Source organism: Scaptodrosophila lebanonensis, unplaced genomic scaffold (assembly GCF_003285725.1).
Source record: "Scaptodrosophila lebanonensis strain 11010-0011.00,11010-0021.00 unplaced genomic scaffold, SlebRS2 tig00001410-arrow-pilon, whole genome shotgun sequence".
In the NCBI taxonomy this organism is placed as follows: Eukaryota; Metazoa; Arthropoda; class Insecta; order Diptera; family Drosophilidae; genus Scaptodrosophila; species Scaptodrosophila lebanonensis.
In genome coordinates this window covers 1418557-1442447 of record NW_022060738.1, presented here as the reverse complement: position 1 = coordinate 1442447, position 23891 = coordinate 1418557, and the positions used below count along the sequence as shown (strand labels likewise).

Here is a 23891-nt window from a genome sequence, read left to right as displayed (position 1 = left end):
AACAACTCTCAAAGAACGACAACTACGAAAACTGGAGAACCTAAGAAACGATCGTAACGAACGGCACACAGACAACAACAAAAAACAGGCAGAGTGGTTTGCAAACCAATCACACACAACATTCCCACCAAACATCACAGCATTACTTGCTATGGGTCCAAAGTACGCTTTACCAACTGACCGAAAAAGCTTTCCGCTCTTTAAATGCATAGCGGACGGAGAGGAGTTGGTACAAACAATAAAAAACAAAGAGAACCAAGAAACAGCTCGCATAAAACTCTCTTTACTAATTAAGAACATGATGACAAACAACCGAACTAACACAAGAGATCGCGCAATATTAGACACAGTGGAACAAACCAAAAAATTTCTGAAAACTAATGACAACATTTTAATATTAACTTCGGACAAAGGAAATAAGACGGTAGCCATGGACAAGGAGGAATATAATATCAAAATGACGGATATACTAGGAGACGCAAACACATACAGAACACTCAGGCAAGACCCCACGCTTAGGCTACAGAATAAAAACAACAACTTCGTTGACAAACTACTCCAATTGAACATAATCACAAAGACTGAAAGGAATAAATTAGTTACAAGCACTGCACTACCACCCAGGATCTATGGACTACCGAAAATACACAAAAAAGGAACACCCCTGAGACCGATTTGTTCGTCAGTCGGTTCCCCTTGTCACGAACTTAGTAGATACATCGCTGGGATATTAAAGAACCTGACTAATACCTCACCATATAACGTTAAAAATTCCTCAGAGTTTAAAGACAAGGTCAACAACACTTATATAGTAGACGATGAGATTTTAGTTTCGTTCGACGTGGTATCTCTGTTCCCGAGCATCCCAATCGACTTAGCGATGGATGTCATCAGTAAAAACTGGACCAGGATAGAAAGCTTCACTAAAATCCCAAAGAGAATGTTTATGGACATCGTACATTTCTGCATCCGTGAAACAAGGTATTTTAAGTATACGGACAGAATGTATATACAACTTAAGGGACTACCGATGGGATCCCCGGCGTCCCCTGTAATAGCGGACATAGTCATGGAGGAGCTTCTGGAAAACACAACATCGAAATTGATCCATAGACCAAGACTCCTGACCAAATATGTTGACGACTTGTTCGCAATTATTGACAAGAAACAGGTGCAAAAGACATTAGACGCCCTCAACATATACCACAAAGACATCCAATTTACATTAGAGACAGAAAATGACGAGAAACTTAATTATTTGGATTTGACTATAAATAGATGTGGGAATACGCTAAAAACAAAATGGTACCAGAAACCGACGGCATCGGGTAGGCTGATTAACTATCACTCGAAACATCCGAAAAATATGATAATAAATACAGCCAAGAACTGTATAAGACGGATGTTCGAGACAAGTGACAAATTTTACCATAAACAAATAGAGGAAGAAATTAAACGGATACTGACACAAAACGACTTCCCTATCAAATTGACGTATTCCCTAATCAAGAACCATAAGAACCCAAAGAAAAAAGAACCAAGAGCACCAAAAATCTACAAATCTCTGACATACGTATCTGGGTTCTCAGAACGCTTCACCCAGTCAGACTGCTATCAAAAAGAGGATATACAAATTGCGCACAGACCGGAGAATACACTTAGGAACATTTTTAATAGGACTAAGGCAAAAATTGCAGAAATGGACCTGAATAACGTAGTCTATAAAATTCCATGTGACGGAGACAGCGACAACCCATGTAGGAGATTTTACATTGGAACCACTAAGTCGAAACTAAAAACACGGATATCACAACACAAGTCAGACTACAAACTAAGGCATCAAACATTGACACAAAAAACTGCTCTAACAACCCACTGCATAGAGACTGGACACACCCCCAACTTTGAAGAAACGAAAGTACTTCAACAAGAACGACACTACAGTAAGCGATTCACTCTCGAAACGCTACACATTATCAACACACCTAACAAATACAGAATTAACTACAAAGCAGACACCGAAAATTGCGCGCATATTTACAGACACCTGTTAGTTAGTAACTCCAAGTCAAACAGAGCAGACTTGCTTAAATAAGTAATTATATAAAAATTTTTGTGTTATAGTTTTAATACGTTAATTATGTTATATGTTTTGTAGTTGCCCTGAAGACGGTTACCGTGGCGTAACCGAAATATATCGGAAAAAGAAAAGAAAATTAAATAAATTGGTTTTTCTTACTCTGACCTCGAGCCGGCCAAACAATAAAAATAACTATGAGGAAGGTCACCAAAATACTCAACAATTTATTTTCTTCTTTAAGAACTGACACTTGGCCCATTTTATATCAAGCCCATACATTTCTGCCTACTTCAGTACAATTCGCATATTTTCCAAACATTGACCAGCTGAATCTCCGAAAATAACTATGTCGTCAACATACATCTCCATTATGCCTTTGTTAATCAATGTTTGAAATATGTAATTAACGTATCGTACGAACACTACTGGGGAATTGCAAAATCCAAAGGGTGCCCTATTAAATTCATACAACCTTCCTTGGTAACACACGCTGTATACTTTCGACTTTGCTCCTCTACCTGCATATGAAAAAAGCCATTTCGCAAATCCATAACAGTAAAATATTTCGCATTTTGCATCTTCTCGAGTACTTCTTCGACAACTGGTACTGGGAACCTATCCTTAAGTACGAGGGTATTCAGCTTACGATAGTCCACACATAATCGGTAGGTCCTATCTTTCTTTTTGGCCAACACCACATTGCTTGCAACGTTTGACGACGACTCTCTGATAATGCCACTGTGAAGCCATTCATCCACCTTTTTTCGTACAAATTCACGTTCTGTTGTAGACAATCGGCTTGGACTTTCGCGAAAAGCGATGCTTGGAACATTCGGTATAATGGTCATTTTTATTGGGCATTCTACTGCATTGTCCACCGGCTTGTAATTGGCGATCATTTGTTTGACTGGTTCGGCATACTGGGATTCAACATTTAAATCGATCTCGTTTGCTGGACTTACCACGTTAAAAACATTCAACTCAGACTGCTCATCATCAGCTTTTGTTTGCGCCTGTACGAACGTGTAACCATTGGAATTTAGTGTGACAGTAAACTTCTGTAAAAAGTCATAGCCAACAATTATTTCAACTTTTAGACTTGCATCTGGTACAACAAGAAATGTATGATTTGTCACAAAACCATCGACCTCAACTGTTTCTGTAAATTCACCCAACACGACAGTGGCAATATTGCCTAAGCCAAACAGTTTAGTAAAATTCTTTTGCAACTTTTGGTCACCGAAAATGTTTTCATATTTTTGCTTTCGCATAAGTGAAACATCCGCGCCAGTGTCATTCAAACACGATACAACTGCTTTCCTAATTTTTATTTCTTTAACGCGATTTTCCTTTAATACAATGTTAACGCTTTGTTTGCTTGCCACGCACTGCTTCGTTATGTGACCGACACCGTTACACTTAAAACATTTTGTTTCTCGTTTACATTCTGCCCGCTTATGTTCTGTTGAACCGCAATTGTAGCAATGCTGCTGTTGTTGTTGTTTGTCTCCTACTTTATCAACGTTTTCGCAACGTTTGTTATACGAACTGCTCTTTGCCACTAATTCAGTAAGCTCATACCGACTTCGAAGTTCTTTGTACGTGGGCGCACTGTACAACGGAAATTTTAGATCGTCACGCACGTCTAAGCCATCAACTATATAATTTATAACCGACTGATCTTCAACTTGTCCAAGTGATGCTATTTTTCGCATCTGGAGCACATAATCATGGCCGTGCCAACCATTTTATTTCTTGCATTCACATACTTTTGTTTTTCACTTAATTCGTATGCCTCGGCGTTTTCGTCGAAATTATTTACCCACTGCTTAACTGGTATAGCTATGCCATCGAAATCAGGGACTACTTTTGCAAAGCTTTCCACCGACACACTGTTCTTGTTTGGGTTAGAATCGTTCTTTTCACTCAGCATTTTAATTAAAATTGACAAATCGTGGTTTTGTATACATGTGTGTGTCTCCTCAGAATACATTCTTTTTTCGGTATTTTCAACTGCGCAATTATCATGTAGTTCGACGTTCGCACCTTTTACTTTTATTCCTGCCGTTGTGCCTTGTTCGCACTTGTATATATTTATCTCTTTTTTGCACGTATGATTTACACTTTGTTCATCATTTACCACTGCTCTGCTTTCCTCTACCATTTCAAACGTTAGATCGAGATCGTCTACACTTTGTGATGTCTTTCCATCTTCCATGCGCGCCACCGGCAACAGATTTTTCTTGCTTGGTGCGCCATTTTTATTTTTTCTGCTTGAGCGTATCATTTTTAAGCACTGCAACTTTTAGATGTATTATTTCAACTGACTGCGTATGAAAATTTATGCGGCTGAGCCCTTATGTAAGAATCATTTTTTATGAATGCTTCACTTAAAAACTTTTAACTGTTCTGAATATTTGTCCGGCTGCTCGACACGGTTGAGCCCCCATGTAAGATTTATTAGGTTTATAAATCGTTTAATAAAGTATATCGAGTATTTGACAAACAATAAGAATAGTATTATATAATAACATAAGACTTAAAAATATGTTTAGACCGGCGTCTTTCGCAACTTCTGACCAACTTTAGTGACTGCTGTACAACTTTACTACTGACGACTGAATGCCACGACTGCTGCTTACGACTGTTGAAAAACGACTATCCCACGACTTCTTCTTAATTACACCTTCGCCTGATCGGGGGTGCCAACTGATGATAATGGCACAAGGATGCCACTTTACATACTTATATATATATACATACTTATATATATATATATATATATATATATATATATATATATATATATGTATATGTAAGAATGGTAACGGTGCTTCGGTTGGCAAAGGCGCCCGCATTGACAGTTTATCGGCAGTAAGAAGTCGGAGAGAAACAGCAGTCGAACTTTCGAGAAGCAGACATAGAAAGTTTGAGAAGGAGACATAGAATAATAGTAGAGCAATCAAGAGGATCAGCAGTCTTACAGCAGTCAGTAGTCTTACAGCAGTCGTCAGCAGCAGCAGTCGTGAGTCGGTCGCAAGAAAGCAGTCGTGTTCAGCCGTTCATAGTCAGTCGTGAAGCAAGCCGTTACCGAGGTCTTATCCCGTCGCAGTTGTTTAAATATATCTTTGTACGCCTTACTTTAATTTGGATTGAACTTATATAATATTAATAAACTACATAATAATGATAATTCACATTTGGGGGCTCAACCGTGTCCAATAATAAGTAAAAGCGTAGAAGCTGTGTGGAAAGAAAAAGTCTCAGAAGTGTGTTTAAAAAAAAAAAAAAAAAAAGAGGACAGATTGTTTTATAAAAGTTGTTAAAATCGTTAATATACTGTTTAAATAAAAATGAATGTCGTCTTGCAAATGGTAAAAGTTGATGATGAAAATATTTCAAGGTTGTAAAATATTTTGTGCTGTCGGTAAATAACTGTACATTTCATGAGTGGATGTAAAGTGAAGAAGCAACAGCCGAAAAAGCCGCCAATACAAGTGCGAGCGGGACCACTGTATGATGCTTGACGGGCATCAGCACGTAACGAAGGAATGAACGAGACTCAACAACAGAACGTGCAACTGACTCAGGCGCCAACGGTTGCAAAGATAAACAATGAAAGCGGAGATAAAGGAAGCATTGAGCTGGTTCGGGATCAGAGAACCGAACAGCAGCCCAAAACAGAGAGAAGTTCCGTAGCAGACAGCAATAAAACGCTTCAAGAACTAGTTCAGCTCCTGTCGTTGAAAATAGAAATTGACGAACGAACCAAAAATGATTGCACAATTGTGGCAGAGAGCTTTGCAAAAATTATCCCTGAGTTTGATGGAAAAAATGTGCCGGCGAAGTTCTGGTTTAGAAATTTCGAGTTGAACGCAGATGCATACGGGCTTAACGAAAAGCAAAAGTATGTCCAGGCACGTGCAAAAATGACGAACACTGCCCAGCTGTTTTTGGAGTCAACACATGTGTTTGAATATGCTGAACTCAAGAAGCTTTTAGAGGAAGAATTTAAGTGCGACTATAAGTGTAGTGCAGATATTCATACCGAGCTGCGTGAGCGTCGCAAATCCAAACAGGAGTCATTTCACGAATACATGCTTCAAATGAACAAGATTGCTGCAATTGGAGACATTGACACGCAATCAGTAATACGATATGTTGTTGATGGGCTGCAAATGAAGAGCGACTTTAAGTATACTCTGTACAGTTGCAAATCGTTTAGAGAGCTGCAGGAGCAGTATGAAGTGTACGAGCGTGTATTTGAAAAGGACAAAATTGACAAGAAACCATTTCAGCCGAACCGAAAAGTATATCCAGACAGTGCCGAAAAGAAGAATCATTGCTTCAACTGTGGATCCACCGATCATTTACGAAAGAATTGCCAAGCCGCTACAAAGTGTTTCCGCTGTAACCAGAGTGGACATATGTCCAGAAATTGTCCAGCAGTAGCAGCGCCAGCCGTGCATGTCGTGCGTGATGAAAAGCGTTTTAAAGTGGTACAGGTGAGCAACATCAAAGTGAACTGCCTACTCGACACAGGAGCTGATGTCTCAATTATGAAGAAGCGTGTTTACAACCAGATTAACAATGTTCAGTTGCGTAGTTGATTTTCAAACCTGCGTGGCTTGGGCAACAATATTACTCGTCCTGTGGGCAGTTTTGACGCAGAAGTTGCAGTCGATGAGGAGAAGATATCTCACAAATTCGTGGTTGTTGCTGATCGAGATGTGGAATATGATGCTCTGCTGGGCTATGACTTTACTAGCCAATTCAACTTTACGTCATCGGCCGATGGATACAAGTTTTCTTCCCTGTTGGGGGAGAAAGCTTGTGACAACATTAATCAGATAAGTATATGCAATTTGACGTGTACAGATTCTGATATAGATGTACCGTTACAGTATGAAAATGTCGTGCGCTCGATGATCAACAATTATAAGCCGAGTCAGTCGGTTGAAGAGGTTCCAGTTATGCTGCATATTGTACCCGATGGAGAAATTGCTCCGTTTTGCCAGTCGCCCAGTCGTCTCTCTATCACTGAGGATGAAGCAGTCAACAAGCAAATAAGGGAGTGGCTTGACGCAGGAATTATTCGGCAGTCATCTTCAAATTTCGCCAGCCGCGTCGTTTTGGTTAAAAAGAAAGATGGTTCTCATCGTATATGCGTCGATTTCCGGAAGCTAAATTCAATGGTATTGAAGGATTGTTTTCCTGTGCCGATAATTGATGACGTGCTGGAAAAGCTGCATAACGCGAAGTGGTTCACCGTCATGGATTTGGAAAATGGGTTTTTCTATGTGCCCATCGCCGAAACCAGTAAGAAATACACAGCTTTTGTGACTAAGAACGGACTTTACGAGTTTAACCGTGCACCTTTTGGATTCTGCAACTCGCCGGCTACATTTATGCGCTATGTCAGATGCGTATTTCAAAACCTTTTAAACGCTGATGTCTTAGACTTGTATATGGATGATATCATAATTCATGCAGTAACAGTCGACGAATGTATGGAAAAAATGAGGATGGTCTTTACAACAGCCGCTGCTTATGGACTTCAAATAAAGTGGAAAAAATGTCATTTTCTGCAAAAGACTGTAAATTTCTTGGGTCATTTTATTAAGGATGGATACGTGTGGCCAGGAGAAGAGAAGACGAATGCAGTCAGCAGATTCGCAGTGCCGAAAAATATAAAAGCAGTGCAGTCGTTTTTGGGACTTACCGGATTTTTTAGAAAATTTATTAAAGGGTATGCTGACATTGCTAGGCCTTTAACTAATCTGCTGCGCAAAGATGCTGTGACCGGATGGAGGCTGAGGAACTTGAAGCAGTTCAAACGTTGAAAAATGCACTCATACAAGAACCAATTTTGAGGCTGTACGATCGAGGTGCCAGAACTGAAGTTCACACAGATGCATCAAAAGAAGGATTTGGTGCAGTCTTAATGCAGTGGTTTGATGACAAACTTTACCCAGTCCACTTCTGGAGTAAAAAGTCAACTGAAGCTGAGGCTGCTCGTCATAGCTATATATTAGAAGCTAAAGCCATTTATCTTGCGTTAAAGAAGTTTCGCCACTACTTGTTGGGAATAAAATTTCGCTTGATAACCGACTGTGCTGAAATTTAAACAGACGCTGCAAAAGAAAGATGTCCCACGCGAGGTAGTCCAATGGGTCATTTACCTGCAAGATTTTGATTTCGAGGTGGAGCATCGACCCGGTGAGAGGCTAAAACACGTTGATTGCTTAAGCCGTTATCCGCAGCGTGTAATGATTGTGACTATGGAAATAACAGCACGAATCAAAAGAGCACAAGAAAACGACACAATGATTAGAGCAGTCGCAGAGATACTCAAAAATCGGCCATACGAGGACTTTAAGACGAAAGGCGGATTGATTTACAAGGTAGTACTCGGCAACGATCTGTTAGTTGTTCCAAAAGCGTTGGAAAGGGAAGTCATTACGGAAGCTCACAACGCCGGTCATTTCGCAGTACAAAAAACTATGCACGCCGTACAGCAGACCTACTGGATACCACACTTGGAGCAAAAAGTAAACCACGTCATCAGCAACTGTATTAAATGCATCATTTATAATAAAAAGCTTGGCAAAAAAGAAGGTTACTTGAGCTGCATCGATAAAGGGGATAAGCCGCTTCAAACTCTTCATGCAGATCACTTGGGTCCTATGGACGCCACTTGCAAGCAGTACAAATATATTTTCGCCGTTGTGGATGCATTTTCCAAATTCGTTGGTCTTTTTCCCACAAAGACAACCAATGCCGAGGAAACTTTAAAAAGATTGGAGCTTTGGGCTGGCATGTTTGGGAATCCCTGTCGAATTATTACTGATCGTGGCAGTGCGTTTACGTCGAACATTTTTGAGCAGTACGTTAAAGAAAATAGTATTGAACACGTATGGAGCACAACAGGAGTGCCAAGAGGGAACGGTCAAGTTGAGCGTGTAAATCGGTCTATATTATCCGTCGTTTCAAAGCTGTCATCCGAGGAGCCGTCTAAATGGTATAAGTTTGTACCAAGCGTGCAGAAGGCCATTAACTCTCACGTCCACGCTTCGACAAAGAGGTCGCCATTTGAGCTCATGTTCGGAGTAAAAATGAATAACATCCCCAGTCAGCATGTATCAAACTTACTTGAGATGGAGATGTACGATGCTTTCGATGCTGAGCGACAGTTAATGCGGCAAAATGCGAAAATGAATATTCAGCGGGCTCAGGACGCATATAAAAAACAATATGACACGAAGCGCAAAATTGAGCAAGTATACAAAGTCGGGGACCTAGTAGCCATACGACGTACCCAGTTTGTGGCTGGGAAGAAGCTGGCAAGCGAATATATAGGACAATATGAGATCACAAAGGTCAAGCGAAATGGAAGATACGATGTCCGGAAGACAGCAGGTGCGGAAGGCCCAACAAACACATGAACAAGCTGTGATTGTATAAAATTATGGAGATATGTGGTCGACAACGAATGTGGCTGGTCATCTGGGACAGATGAATGATCAGGATGGCCGAATGTAAGAATGGTAACGGTGCTTTGGTTGGCAAAGGCGCCCGCATTGACAGTTTATCGGCAGTAAGAAGTCGGAGAGAAGCAGCAGTCGAACTTTCGAGAAGCAGACATAGAAATTTGAGAAGGAGACATAGAATAATAGTAGAGCAATCAAGAGGATCAGCAGTCTTACAGCAGTCAGTAGTCTTACAGCAGTCGTCAGCAGCAGCAGTCGTGAGTCGGTCGCAAGAAAGCAGTCGTGTTCAGCCGTTCATAGTCAGTCGTGAAGCAAGCCGTTACCGAGGTCTTATCCCGTCGCAGTTGTTTAAATATATCTTTGTACGCCTTACTTTAATTTGGATTGAACTTATATAATATTAATAAACTACATAATAATGATAATTCACATATATATATATATATATATATATATATATATATATATATATATATATATATATATATATATATATATATATATATATATGAACACGACTGCTTTCTTGCGACCGACTCACGACTGCTGCTGCTGACGACTGCTGTAAGACTACTGACTGCTGTAAGACTGCTGATCCTCTTGATTGCTCTACTATTATTCTAGGTCTTTCCCGTCTTTGCTGGGCTAAGTCAAATGTGCTTATAATTAAAAGATTATTTACTATATGATATTCTTCTTTCGACGCTCTATAAAGCTTTTTGAAAAGTTCATTTTTCCAAAAGCAAATAAAGTACAATAAGTACTATATATGGTTATACGTACATACATACAATGTACATATAAATCTTCGTTACGCACCGGGCGCAATGCTAGTCCTGACTTAACTGTGTGCTTCGTCACCACGTTGTACAAACGGTCGAGTTATACCCGAAAAGTCCGACGCGGGACATTTAATTTTGATTTAGACGTCCCGCCAAAATTGGAGCGTTCAGCAACGCTGATATGTACATACATTTAAATTTTTCATGAAGGCGTTATCCGCCTATAAGTCGCTGTCGGATGCTCTATGTGCTAGAGCATCAAAACTATCGATAGTTGAATCCGTCGATACAATCAATAATTCCATCGAAGTTTGAATGCAATTAACAGAAAATTTAAATAATAACATCTTATAATTTATTGAGATCAATTAGAACAAATCATATACAAACATACATATGTACATCTGCCCGAAACGCGGTTTCTGCTTTACTATCGCTTACGCAGTCTGTAAACTTTTGTCATTTTGCCTTTGAAATAAACAGGCGTAAATGATCAAAACGAAAGAAGCTGCGCGAGCCAATGACTTGCAGTTGTTGTTGTTTTTCGTTTGAAAAATTTTATTTAAAACCATAGAACATTATTTATTACAATCAAACAACAGTGCTCGATTGTCCAATGTATACATACATACATACATACGAATGTACATACATGCTACAACCAAAGTCCCACTTGGAGGCGCCTCTCCCATTCTTGCAAGGCCCTCCGCTGGCAACCTTAGGTGACGAGCTTTGGCTAAAAATCAATGAAATGGTAACCGGCGTGAACCCTTTCGCGCGTAGGTCCTTGGTGGTCAGATCCCCACCAAAGTCAGCTCCACCGTCAATGGCCCTTCAGAGCTTTCCACTACTATGCTCACCTGCAGCATCTTTGCGTGTAGCAAACTCAGCCGAGCTGGCAAACACGCCAAACACGCCATTTTCAACGCCTCTGGCAACGACATTGTCTACAATGCATTTACCGGTCTCGCCTCTGCCGGCAGTCCACTTGCAGTCCGTCTCCCGCCTTTTCGAAGGCCAACATAAGCGTCACGTCAACAAGCAGGACAAAGAGCTGTTTGCAGAAATGTTGAGGCTGTATAGCTCGATATACAGCAAGATAGACTGGTCAGGCATTGGAGTGGAGCCGTCCTACAGCGAAATCGGCGTACAAACAGCAGAGCCCTGGCCTAAAGCGTCCAGCCAACCTCAAACGGGCACCCCGAAAACGCTTAGAGACCCCAGGAGCACCCAGCGCGCTACCCCGCCAAAAAAAAAACACAAGATGCGGGACCAGAAGCCTGCCACCGCATCGCAAATTACGAGTGGCCAGGCCCCCGTCACCCTGCCGAAAGACTTCCACAGGCAGTGAAGGAAAATGGCAATCCTACCGATTCCACTTTCGCTTCCAAGGCCAATTCTGGACGAAGGTCCAGCGCCAGACACGGACAAAGCCCAGCAGGCCGGATGCTATCATAGCCAAAGGTGTAGGGGAAGCCCAGTATGCTGACATATTAAAAGCAGTAAAATCAGCACCAGATTTGCAGCCATTAAAGAACGACATTCAGAGCATCAGAAGAACGGGCAACGGCAGTCCGCTTTTACAGATGAGCAGATCACCGACCCATGACATTGGGAAGCTGCACGAAGCTGTGGAGGCGGCATTACAGGGCATGGCTGTAGTCAAGCCGTTAGTGGAGGAGACCCAGCTGGAGATCCGGGATCTGGACGAGCTGGTCACCAAAGAGGAGATTGTGGAAGCGCTCAGGTCAATTGGAGAGGACTTTAACATCGGTTCAGATGCAATAAAGTCAATCCGCAAGGTGAACGGCGGATCCCAGCAGATAGCTTTACTATCGCTCCCTGTGGAGAAGGCAAGAGTGCTGATAGAAACAGGGAAAGTACGGGTAGGATGGGTTATCTGCCGCATCCGACGAGTTATCCGACCAACACGTTGCTACAAGTGCCTCGGTTTCGGTCACATGGCAGCAAGGTGTAACATCGTAGAGGACTTTAAAGATGCCTGTTACAGGTGCGTTGAAAAGGGGCACCTAGCCAGAAGCTGCGCAAACAGCCCGAAATGCCACGCCACTGGCAGCTTCAAATGTCCGGCATACAAGGAGGCCGTAAGACAAACAAGATGCTAAGGATCCTTCAGCTCAACCTTAATTATTGCATCTCAGCGCAGGACCTGCTGCTGCAGACAATCAACGAGGAGAGCATCAGCCTGGCGTTACTAAGTGAGCCATACAAAACCAGCAGTAGCAACAAATTGGCCGAGGATCTGTCCGGTAAGCCTGCTCTTTGGCTTTGTGGTTCTAGAGAGCTCACCTTTTCAGAACCAAAAGCTGGAAACTTCTTTGTGAGATCTAAAGTTGCAGACCTGTGGGTCTACAGCTGCTATCTTCCACCCAGTCTATCTCTGTCGGAGTTTGCTGCGACTTTAGACGCTTTGGTAGACGACGCCAGGGGACGCAGTCGCGTCATAATAGGCGGAGACTTTAACGCATGGGCAGTTGAATGGGGCAGCGACGTCACTAAAGCTCGAGGTCGTACAGTACTTGAAGTTTTTTCAGGGCTGGATCTGACGCTACTGAATACTGGGTCGCGACACACATTCAGCAGGGCAGGCATCGGTTCCATTATCGACCTGACGTACGCTAGCAGCTCCCTCCAAAGCCATACCAAGTGGACTATAAGCGACGCTTACACGGCAAGCGACCACGTGGCCACCATAGTTACAGTCGGCGATACATCCCGCAACTTTACGAATCCATCGCCCGACAACGTGGCATACAAGCTGGAGTTATTCTGCCCAGCTTCATTTGCGAGAGCCCTCAGTGGCTTTTGCCTCTCCGGGGACCCGCAGACCATGGCTTTAGACGCCGCGTCCCAAATTCGTACTGCATGCGACGCCAGTATGGTCAGACGCTCCACGTTCCAGTTTACTGGTGGAATAATGATATCGCAGTACCACGCAGATCATGCATCAGTGCAAGGAGAGGGCACGTGGTTCGCCCTTGTCCTCGCTCAGGCAGGATACCTACCGGGAGTCTAGGCGACTGCTGAAAAGGGCTATCTCAGCAAGCAAGAAGAGATGTTTTTTAGAGTTGTGCGACTCCGTAGAACAGGATCCCTGGGGGAAGGCGTATAAGCTGGTAGTAAAGCGCATTCATGCTGGTGGTCGCGACGCACCCCTGGATGCCGAGAACCTCGCTCGGATTGTCGCAACTCTATTTCCCTCGAGACCAGAGACGCCAGTGCTGATATCCACCACAGACGTACTATCGCCCACCATTGACGACGTCACGACGGATGAAGTGATACTAGCCGCTCGCAGCCTGAAGCCCAACAAAGCGCCGGGCTCGGACGCAATACCAAACCGCGCCCTCAAACTGGCATTGTGCATGCACCCCGAGACGTTCGCCGCTTTCTTTGGAAAGTGCATCAGAGAAGGAATATTCCCACATTGCTGGAATGTGCAGAACCTAGTCCTGCTGCCAAAACCTGGCAAGCCATCTGAAGACCCCTCTGAAGACAGGCCGATTTGTCTGCTGGACTCAATCGGTAAGGTGCTGGATAGACTGCTGTGCGTGAGGCTCGAGGCAGCCATCGTCCTATCTCCAAACCAATTCGGGTTCAAGAAATCGAGGTCCACGATTGACGCAATCAGCAAAGTGGTGGACATCGCATCTAAAGTCAGGCAACAGGTGGAAAGGTGGATCAAAGGAATACTGCCTTGTGGTGACCCACGAAGTCAAAAACGCGTTCAACTCGGCAGATTGGGGATGCATCCTCAACGCACTTGCAGCTCAGGGGGTACCATCGCACTTAGTACGCTCCATTATCTAAGCAATCGCTTACTTAGATATCATACCTCATCAGGCACCAAAACCGTTAATGTCGTAGTGGGAGTTCCTCAGGGGTCGGTCTTAGGGCCGCTGCTTTGGAACGTCATGTACGACGGAATTCTCCGCCTTCAGCTACCGCCTGGCACGGAACTAGTGGGTTACGCAGACGACATAACGATCGTAGGCGTTGCTAAAGAGATCAGGGCTGTGCAACATGCATGCAATCGCTGCATCCCAACCAATATGATTTGGCTGTCCACGGTTGGCCTTGAACTGGCGGCTGGCAAAACTGAGGTTGTGCTCATCAGCAGTCGCAAAACCGTAGAACAGGCGCACATTCGCATCGGAGGTCTCCTAGTTCCATCCAAGCGCTCCATTACATACCTTGGAGTCAGGTTGGATACACGGCTATGCTTTCGAGAACATCTTGAGCAAACAAACAAGAAAGCTGCGGAGGTAACACGGGCGCTGTCGCGAATAATGGCCAACACGCGTGGCCCCAAGCAAGGACGATGATTGCTTCTGATGAGCGTAACGAAGTCGATAATGTTATATGCGGCACCAATTTGGGCAGCCGCGGTAACCAGGAAAAGTTACGTCAGGGACCTCGTAGCAACTTATCGGCTGAGCGCACTCCGCGTCTTCAGCGGCTTCCCGACGATTTCGGATGACGCCGTGTTAGTGATTGACCTCCTCGTCAGAGAAGCTCGCAAACTTCACGAAATTGCAGCTGGAGAGCCTCGCAGAACTGCGCGGGCAGTGGCTACACAAACAACTATCAGCGCGCGGCAAGAGCGTTGGAATGCCTCGACCAAAGGCAGATGGACCCACTTATTAATACCAGACATATCACTGTGGATAGACAGAACGCACGGGCAGGTTGATTTTCATCTAACGCAACTCATAAGCGGCCATGGTTGCTTTAGAAGTTACCTTCAGAGATTCGGGCACGACTCCAGTGCGGAATGTCCCGCCTGCCGAGGAGTAATTGAAGACGCTAACCACGCAGCCTTCGAATGCCCTTGTTTTGAAGCGGAAAGACTTCGATGGGAGGCGACTACCGGCACCCCTCCCTCGGCGACGAATTTTGTGGCGAATATGCTCGCTAACGAGGACGCTTGGGCAGCGAGTGCAAGCTTTGCTGCTTCAATAATGGGCAAGCTCAGAAAGCAGGAGCGTGAGAGGAGCACCATATAGGCGGGCTGTTCATCCGGGCGAAGTAATGCCTAACAGCCGTACCGCCCGGACTACAACCTGCGTATATGTATATTTATTTATTTATGTATATATATTTTATATCTTTATTCATCTCTCTGTTAACTTCCTTACTTAATTCATATTAAAGAATACAAAAAAAACAAACATGCTATATATGTACGTACACAGGCATACATACATACATATGTATGAACATATGCATGCATGTTTCTCTTTACTTTTTCAACCGTACGTAGAGAACCGCACACATAGACACGCACTGTTGCGTGTTCTGTGTGTGAGTGTGTGTATATGATGTCCCCAACTATTTGATATTTGCGTTGCATCGGGAAAAATGAACAAACTCGTCCATTCTCGGGCTCAGGAGAATCTGTATACCAAGTTTGGTTATTCTAGCTCTTATACTTTCTGAGATCCTTGCGTTCATACAGACAGGCAGACAGACGGTCAGACGGACATGGCTATATCGACTCGGCTTATCATGCTGACCAAGAATACATACACTTTGTGGAGTTTACCACGCCTCCTTCTGTGTGTACCATGTACACTCGCACAAAACTAATATACCCTTGTACCCTATGGGTACGTGCGTGTGTGTGTGTGTGTGTATGTAAACTTCGTTGTCCCCAACTGTTTGATATTTTGTATTGTTTGTTCTGCCTGCATTTGTAAAATGCATATTTTGAAAATCCTTGAATGCAAAGTTGTAGATTTAGTTACGTAGATTTCAGTGACATCGATTGGAAAAAATTTCAAAATTCAAGCTCAACCACAAATTTCAAAAATCAGAGTATGCAGTTTTGTTTGTATTCTTTTATTAAATCAAATATTTATCAATCAAATTTAAAATTGATTGGTGGAAACCTGAAGATTTTTCAAACAAACTTTAGAGCTCATTTTCCCCCTTTGGAACTCGAATTTTCCTAAATCCCTTCTTAGTGCGCACCTACACTATGATAGGATACTTGGCCCCAAATTTCAGTTTTCGAGCTCTTACCGTTTGGGCTGTGGGCTGTTGACGCGGTTTCCTCTTGTGCCCCAAAAAAGCCCCAATAATTCAGTCTCCAAGAAAATATTCAAAAAACCAAGTATGCAACTTTCCTTGTATTCTTTTATTGATTTTAGAAACCAAGTTTTAAGTCGATGGGTTGAAAAATGAGGGTTTTTCAAACAAACTTTGGAGCTAGTTTTCCCCCCATTGCAGGTCGAATTTTCCAAAATCCAAAGCTTTTACCGTTTGGGCTGTGCGTTGATCACCAATCAGTCAGTCAGTCAGTGTCGGTGTGTAGATATTGAATGGCTTTGTCATTAGTGAACCGATTGACTTGAGTAGACCAGTGTTGAAAACCTCAGTTCAAGAAATTCTACAGAACCAAATTAAATAAAAATATCTCATACTTGAAAATTGTTGTTGTTGTTTTCAAAGATATTCAGTGTTTACATACCGACATAAAAGATGGCGCACCCTATATATATATATATATATATATATATATATATATATATATATATATATATATATATATATATATATATATATATATATATATATCTCATACTTGAAAATTGTTGTTGTTGTTTTCAAAGATATTCAGTGTTTACATACCGACATAAAAGATGGCGCACCCTATATATATATATATATATATATATATATATATATATATATATATATATATATATATATATATATATATATATATATATATATATGTCATATATATATATGTTCATCAAAGCGCAAAAGTTGTGTATAAATTGCCTAAAAATAGGTCATGGTGCAAGGCTTCCAAGTGTCGAGTCTGTTCAAAGGCTCATCATACGTTGCTTCATCGGTATGAATGGCAAGGTGCCAATAATGCGGCAACATCGCATCCGACCAGTGAGGTATATGTTAGCCATGTCCAAAGCAAGGATCAGGTATAATTACTACAGCACTTGTAAAAGTTAAGGACAGGACTGGCCAGTTTCAGGTTGCTAGGGCATTGTTGGGCTCTGGGTCCCAAGTCAACTATATGTCGGAGTCGCTGGCTCAACGCTTACGCTTACGCCGAGAAAATAGTGCGCTAAATATTTTAACAGTTGGCCAGTCGAACAATTCGGTTCGGCATAGAGTCAACACTTGTGTTCAGTCACGCACCACGGCATACAGTTTCGTGGCAGATTTTTGGGTACTAAGCTCAATATCTGCTTGTCAGCCGAGAATGCCGTGCGTCTTGACCAGTGGCAGGTACCACCAAATATCGAACTGGCTGATCCTGAGTTTTTTAGACCAGCTAAAATAGACCTGCTGCTGGGAGCCGAAACATATTTTGAGCTTCTGTGCATTGGCCAAATAAAACTCGGTCCCACACTTCCCAAAGAGCACCTTCTGCGTCAGCAATATGTAATATTGCCATCCAAGAAAATGAATGTTCTCTCGATTCTCTGGTTCAACGTTTTAGGGAGTTAGAGCAAGTCCCATAGAAATCGAAGGCTGGTTTTTACTCAGCTGAACAGTCAGCCTGTGAGCAAAGCTTCGATCAAACAGTCCGTAAGCTACCTTTTGGCCGTTTCGAAGTAAAACTTCCCTTCAAAAGAAACCCTAATTTGCTTGGTGATTCCTTTGAGACAGCAAAAAGGCGTTTCTTATAGTTGGAGCGCAGGCTGCTTAAAGATGAAGATCAGCTGGCTCTCTGGCGACAAAATGCATCTGAAGATCTGAACACGAACACTTATGGCACGGCTTCGGCACTTTTAGGCGATTCGATGCCTTTTCGAACTGAGGGATCGGTACAGCAGTTCGCACGCAATTGGAGCTCACGTCATAAAAAACGACTTTTATGTCGATGACATGATCACAGGAGCTGACACTTTGGCAGACCTAAAAGTCATCTGCAAACAAGTGTCAGAAATATTGGAATCTGGTGGTTTCCAGTTAGCCAAATTGGCATCAAGTCACGCTGACTGAGATGAGATGGACGCCACAACGTGATACTTTTTATTATTATTTTGACAATACTTTTGAGTCTCTGAAGCCCACTAAACGCAACATTCTGTCGGTCGGATTTGTGGAGGCAGAAACTTGATTGGGATGAGGCAATCCCAATGAGTTTGCATACGTCTTGGGACACATTCAAGTCAAATCTGCTTAAGCTTGACCAAATCAATATACCGAGATATGTAGGTCTCGCCGGAAGTCTCTGCCTTGTTGTTCAGGTGTCGCCCTTGTTATCCCAATTTGAAATAGAGAGCATTAATTTGTGGTCAGACTCGCAAGTTACATTGTACTGGCTTAAACGAGATCCATCTTCGCTGTCGACATTTGTCGCCAATAGGTTTGCAGATATACAAGTAAATGCAAGTCAAACAGTTTGGCGCCATGTACCGACCGAATGGAACCCCGCCGATTTAGTGTCCAGAGTCACTAATGTTGACGAGTTGGTATCGTCCATTTGGTTTAATGGCCCCGAATTTTTATTGAAACCTGCTGACCATTGGCCAAACTTACATCAGTTTGAGTTAGCACCAGAATTAAAGTAGTCTGAGGACAAAAAAAGTGTGTCGGTATACACTGTCACTGAGACATGTTTAAGCCCAATTGAGTCCTTAATTAAGAGGTGCTCCGATTTCAGAAAGCTGGTTCATATAGTGGCACACGTGAATCGGTTCTGTCTCAAATTGAAATGCAAAAGTAGAGGCTTGCTTACTGCAAGTAAGCTAAAATTGGCTTTCCTTAAACTGATAGAAACGGTTCAATCACTAGAACTGCGCCAGGAGGTTGAAAATTTAAAGGCGTCAAAATTGCTTCAGCCAAAATATCAGCGCATGAATCCATTCTTTCACCAGTACGAGCAAAACGAAGTTAACTTGCAACTTGTGCGAGTAGGTGGACAACTGCTTAACGCTTCTCTGCCGTACGACGTGAAATTTCCTTTGCTAATGCCACGAAATTCGCGTCTTGAAACTCTTTTCGTTCGCGCCTTGCATTTCGAAAATCATCATGCATGTGCCGAAGTCATGGTTGCCCTTCTTAGGCAACAAATATGGCTTATCAATGCTCGAGAGGCATGCAGTAAAAAACTGCGTGCATTGCTTCCGCTACAAACCAAAGTTGCTGAGTCAAATAAATAAAATAATAAACATTTTTAAATTCTTTTAAAAGGTTCATCGGCAGACGGGGTCTTCCGTAGCGCGTGTACAGGAACAAATTTCGTGGGAGCAAGCAACGCTCTGAAGGACCTTCAGGCAGCATTCCGAGACCAGAAGGACAGGATGGTGTCGTACGTCGCACAGTGAGGGATCGCCTGGGTGTTCACTCCGCCGCGAGCACCACACTTCGGAGGACTGGCCGCCAAGAATCGCCTTCTAAGAGGAGTCGGCAACGCTCATCTGACGCAAGGACAGCTGAATACCCATCTGGTGGAGGTAGAGGCGCTACTCAACTCGCCCCCCCTCAGCAGCGATCCAAGCGACGACGAGGCCCTCACTACAGGCCATCTGGGCAGGAAGGGCAGACAGCAGGATCAGCTCCGGGTTGTTGAAACGGTGGCAGCAACTTTCGGTGCTTAAGCTGCAGCTTTGGCGCAACTGGACCAGGGACTACGTCCTCAGTCTACAGCAGCGAACGCGGTGGGCCAAAGGAGAGCCCAACGTGGAAGTCTCATCCACGAGGACAATCTTCCACCCCAAAAGTGGCTGACAGGGCGCGTGGTTCGCACAACCGTCGAGCAAGACGGTAAGGCGCATATGGCCATGGCGCATGGAGTTAGTCATAAGTTTGAATTGTTAGCTTGTAATTAGACTTATTGTAAACTGAATTTGTAAGCCAATGCATTTTTAGCAGTGTAATGAAGGAACTATGCTTATACATAGTTGGATTAACATTGTAACGTTAAGGCGCGCTGATAGAATGTAAGAAAAGCTCGCATTGTTCTAGGCCTAAGCATAATTTGAAAATAACTCTCACAAGTAAAATAGCATTGAAGCACGACACACGAACTTCTTTTGCTTAAATAAATTTCGTTCGTTTTCTCCAGCTCTGCCGGCAGCGCTGCCCGCAGCTGTTGTTGTTGTTTCTGCTTTGGTTCAACTTTATGCTATATACATACACGCATATAAACACGAATAGGCACGTGATATAAATGAATGTTGTTAAAACTGAACAAAAACATGTCTTCTAATTTACTTTAATTACTTAATTAATTAATTAATTTTTTTAAATAATCTAATTTTTTTTTAATTCTTCTTTTTTGTGGAGAGTGCAGGCTATTTTACTGTCGGGTTTGCTCGACCGTTTGCATTCTCTCTTGTTTTTTATCATAGTAAATCTTGGCACACGGACACATAATAACCAACTGGGGATATTTCCAAAATTTTAGTTCGAAATTCCAAGAATTACGGGAGTTACGATTTGCGGTGGAGAAGGAGGGAAATTCCAAAATATACATTTTCTGCGTATTCACATAAGGCACCTGGGACTTAAATTTTGTGTTCCTAGGTCTTATAGCCTCTGAGATATAGGCGATTATACGAATGGAAAATCGGGAAAACCCCCATAAGGGGGAAGTGGGAGGGGAAATCAAAAAAATAAAACAAACTCGTATAGAATACACTCTTATATACTCTTATATGTAGTCTCTGAGATCCAGGTGTTCATACGGACGGACATTTCTTGTACATTTCATGTACAGAGTATAAAAACTCCCAGCAAAGCAAACAAGATTTGAAACATCCTAAAAGAGGCACCGAGAATTGGTTTTGAGGTTAAACTTGGGCGGAAGAGATTTCTGTGTCACCCCTGATTATGTACAAATATCGCTACTTAAAATTGGACTACCATATACAATCTTAAATTAAATATCGACATGCTCCTAAATATTCGATTTACAAAGAAAATATTGTGTATCCAATTACCGAATCATACGGATCGTGTATTTTTACAGCCAATTACGCGATCGCTCTGTGACGGGCCATTTACAAAAACAGAAACACGCCCTTTACAGTCACAACATTCGTATCAGAGAACTGAAACGAATATGTATGTTTGCTTGGCTGCAAACGAGCTCGAACGAATTGAGTACTTTCAGCATTTTTCTGATGGTCGAGCTTGAATGAGCCATCGTTCTATTTTCACCAACAAGCACAGGCCTTGATTGGTTTGCTTTCAAACAGTTCAGGCTCGGTCACTTCGAGTATTCTGTTCGTTGCGAACGGGTACCAGCCTTGATTGGTTTGCTTTCAAACAGTTCAGGCTCGGTCACTTCGTTTAAGATGACTGCGTCCTGATCGAAACAAACCAGAGTTTGCAGAATGAGCGTTTGATCGAACGAATATAGTACCGTTATTGATCGAGTATTGTTTGGGTATTGCGCGAATTCTACTCGGGTATTACTCGATTATTGCGCATGTTTTACCCGACTAGGTCTCCAGTATTGCGCGGGATTTACACGAATATGACCGTAAAAAAAATGCATGTGTGTACATATTTATGTATTTGTGCATGCATGTGTTTAAATAAAGAGGTACAGAATGAAAACAAAACATATTTATTTATTATACCCTCATAGTCAAAAAACACATGTAGATAAGTATTGTACTGTACAATTGAACCCATACACTTATATGTATGTATCATGCATCTGAGGATAGATAAAATGTACATATCAGCGTCGCTAGACGTCCCGATTTTGGCGGGACGTCCTTATTTTTTAATCAAAATTACAGGACATTTCCGGGACTGGCATTCCCGCTTTTCGGGAATTACTCGAGCACGCGTTCAGCGTGCTGAAGAATTTCGGACGGGTTGCACTTATAAATGAGGACTCTATGTATGTCGTTGTTAAATTTTACAGTGTTTAATTCTAGAAACTACTAGCTCTCAATGTCACAATATGTTTGGTCAAGCAGCAGGCGCAGGCTGCGTAGTCATCCGCAGCAGACGCATAATTATTCATATATACAAATTGTACCTTTCTCTGCGAAGCATGAAGCGCTAAACGTTTAATAACTCTTATAATATTTGCTTTGATCGGGCTCAATATTTGCTCTCTTTGTGCATTTCCATTTGTTATCCTTTTCTTAGTCTCTGTAGCTGCCAGTGCAGCTGAAATCAAAGTTAGTTGACCTAGATTGGCCGTGCCAATCTAACGCTTCTCGCTGTGCTGTTGTACGAGACAACGCACTCCTACTTTTGCGCATATTGTTTAAAGGCTCAACTATCTGAGTTGGTGGCCTCTTAAATTCGTGTATATCAATTCGGTTTATAGACAAACATAATTGGCCCTGCGCGGCAAAATATACATATGTACATTGAAAAAGAAATCGTTCTTGTTTTAATTGTCGTGTCTGACGCCCGCTAGAGACAAAACCCATAGACTAAAAAAGGCTCCCGAAAAAGCTCGGTGCCTCAACATTTTGGTGAACACCCGACGTGATTTACATAAAAAAATCGGTGACCCTGAAATTTGTTTTGTGGCTCAAAACGATATATATTTGGTGTACTAACTAAGCACTAAGTGTGTGCAAAGTTAGTGTGCATACATACATACATACCGCTGCAGCATCAGTGCATGTATGTGTGTACATAATTGACTGTACAAAGCGCATAGTTTTTGTACATATAAACCGCAAGCAAGCGCCGTTGTTTTGAGCGGTCATTCGATTTTGCTTATATGCCGGTGTTTGCCGCGAATGACAATTTTCGGTCCGAACATTTGAAGGTATTGTTGTTGCTGCCGTTGCCAAATCGAGACTTGTGTTTTCGTTGTGCATTACATTTCATTCGTATTATAGTACTGCGCAAATAATGGATGGTGATGATTCATCTGTACCGCCGTGTGAGCGTCAGATTGAATGTGGGCCCACTGCCGTGGCTGCGCCTGGAAATCGGGTAGTATTTTTCACGCGCAAATGTGAATATCTTTGTTAAAGTCTCAAGGTAATGGAATGCGAATTAAAAGATGACAAAATTGGTTTGTTGTGAGAAGATGAGTTTCTCTATCTTGTAAAGCTGCTCGACAATAAGAAGATTCATTTTAACCGCGCGCTCAGGTGTTTGGAGGAGTTCGATTGTGGTGACGCTAGCTTCATCCTGCAGGAGGAGTTTGATAAAAAATCCACGTCTGTAGCTGCCAAGCTGGAAGTAGAGTTACGGACGCGCCAGTTTCAAGCGCCCTCTTCGTCAACTATGCGGAATGACTTGACTATAGAGACTCAAACTATGGTGGTCCAAAATCGGTCTCACTTGCTCGAACTAAAGTTGCCTTCATTCAGCGGCAGTTACACGGATTATGCTGATTTTATGTCACTCTTTTCAACAATGATCGACAAGGATTTGGAGTTAACCCAAGTGGAAAAACTGCAGCATTTACGCTCGTGTCTCAAGGGCAATGCATTAGATGCGATTCGCTCTTTAGAGATATCGACAGAAAATTATACAGTGGCATTGGATTTGCTTAATCGACGTTTTAATAACCGCCGTCTACAACAGTTCACATCATTTCTGGAAAAG

General features: G+C 42.6%; 2 protein-coding genes across 5 annotated transcripts in view; one reads left to right on the top strand and one right to left on the bottom strand.

Moving 5' to 3' along the window:
- Nucleotides 1-23891, bottom strand: part of LOC115630798 (calcineurin-binding protein cabin-1-like) — a 285450-nt gene that overhangs the window by 26580 nt on the left and 234979 nt on the right. The window lies entirely within an intron of this gene.
- On the top strand, nt 5949-6581 carry LOC115630800. Its single transcript, XM_030527461.1, has 2 exons — nt 5949-6329; nt 6379-6581. The coding sequence occupies exons 1-2, from the start codon at nt 6010-6012 to the stop codon at nt 6530-6532; spliced, it is 474 nt and encodes a 157-aa protein (XP_030383321.1). The 5' UTR covers nt 5949-6009; the 3' UTR covers nt 6533-6581.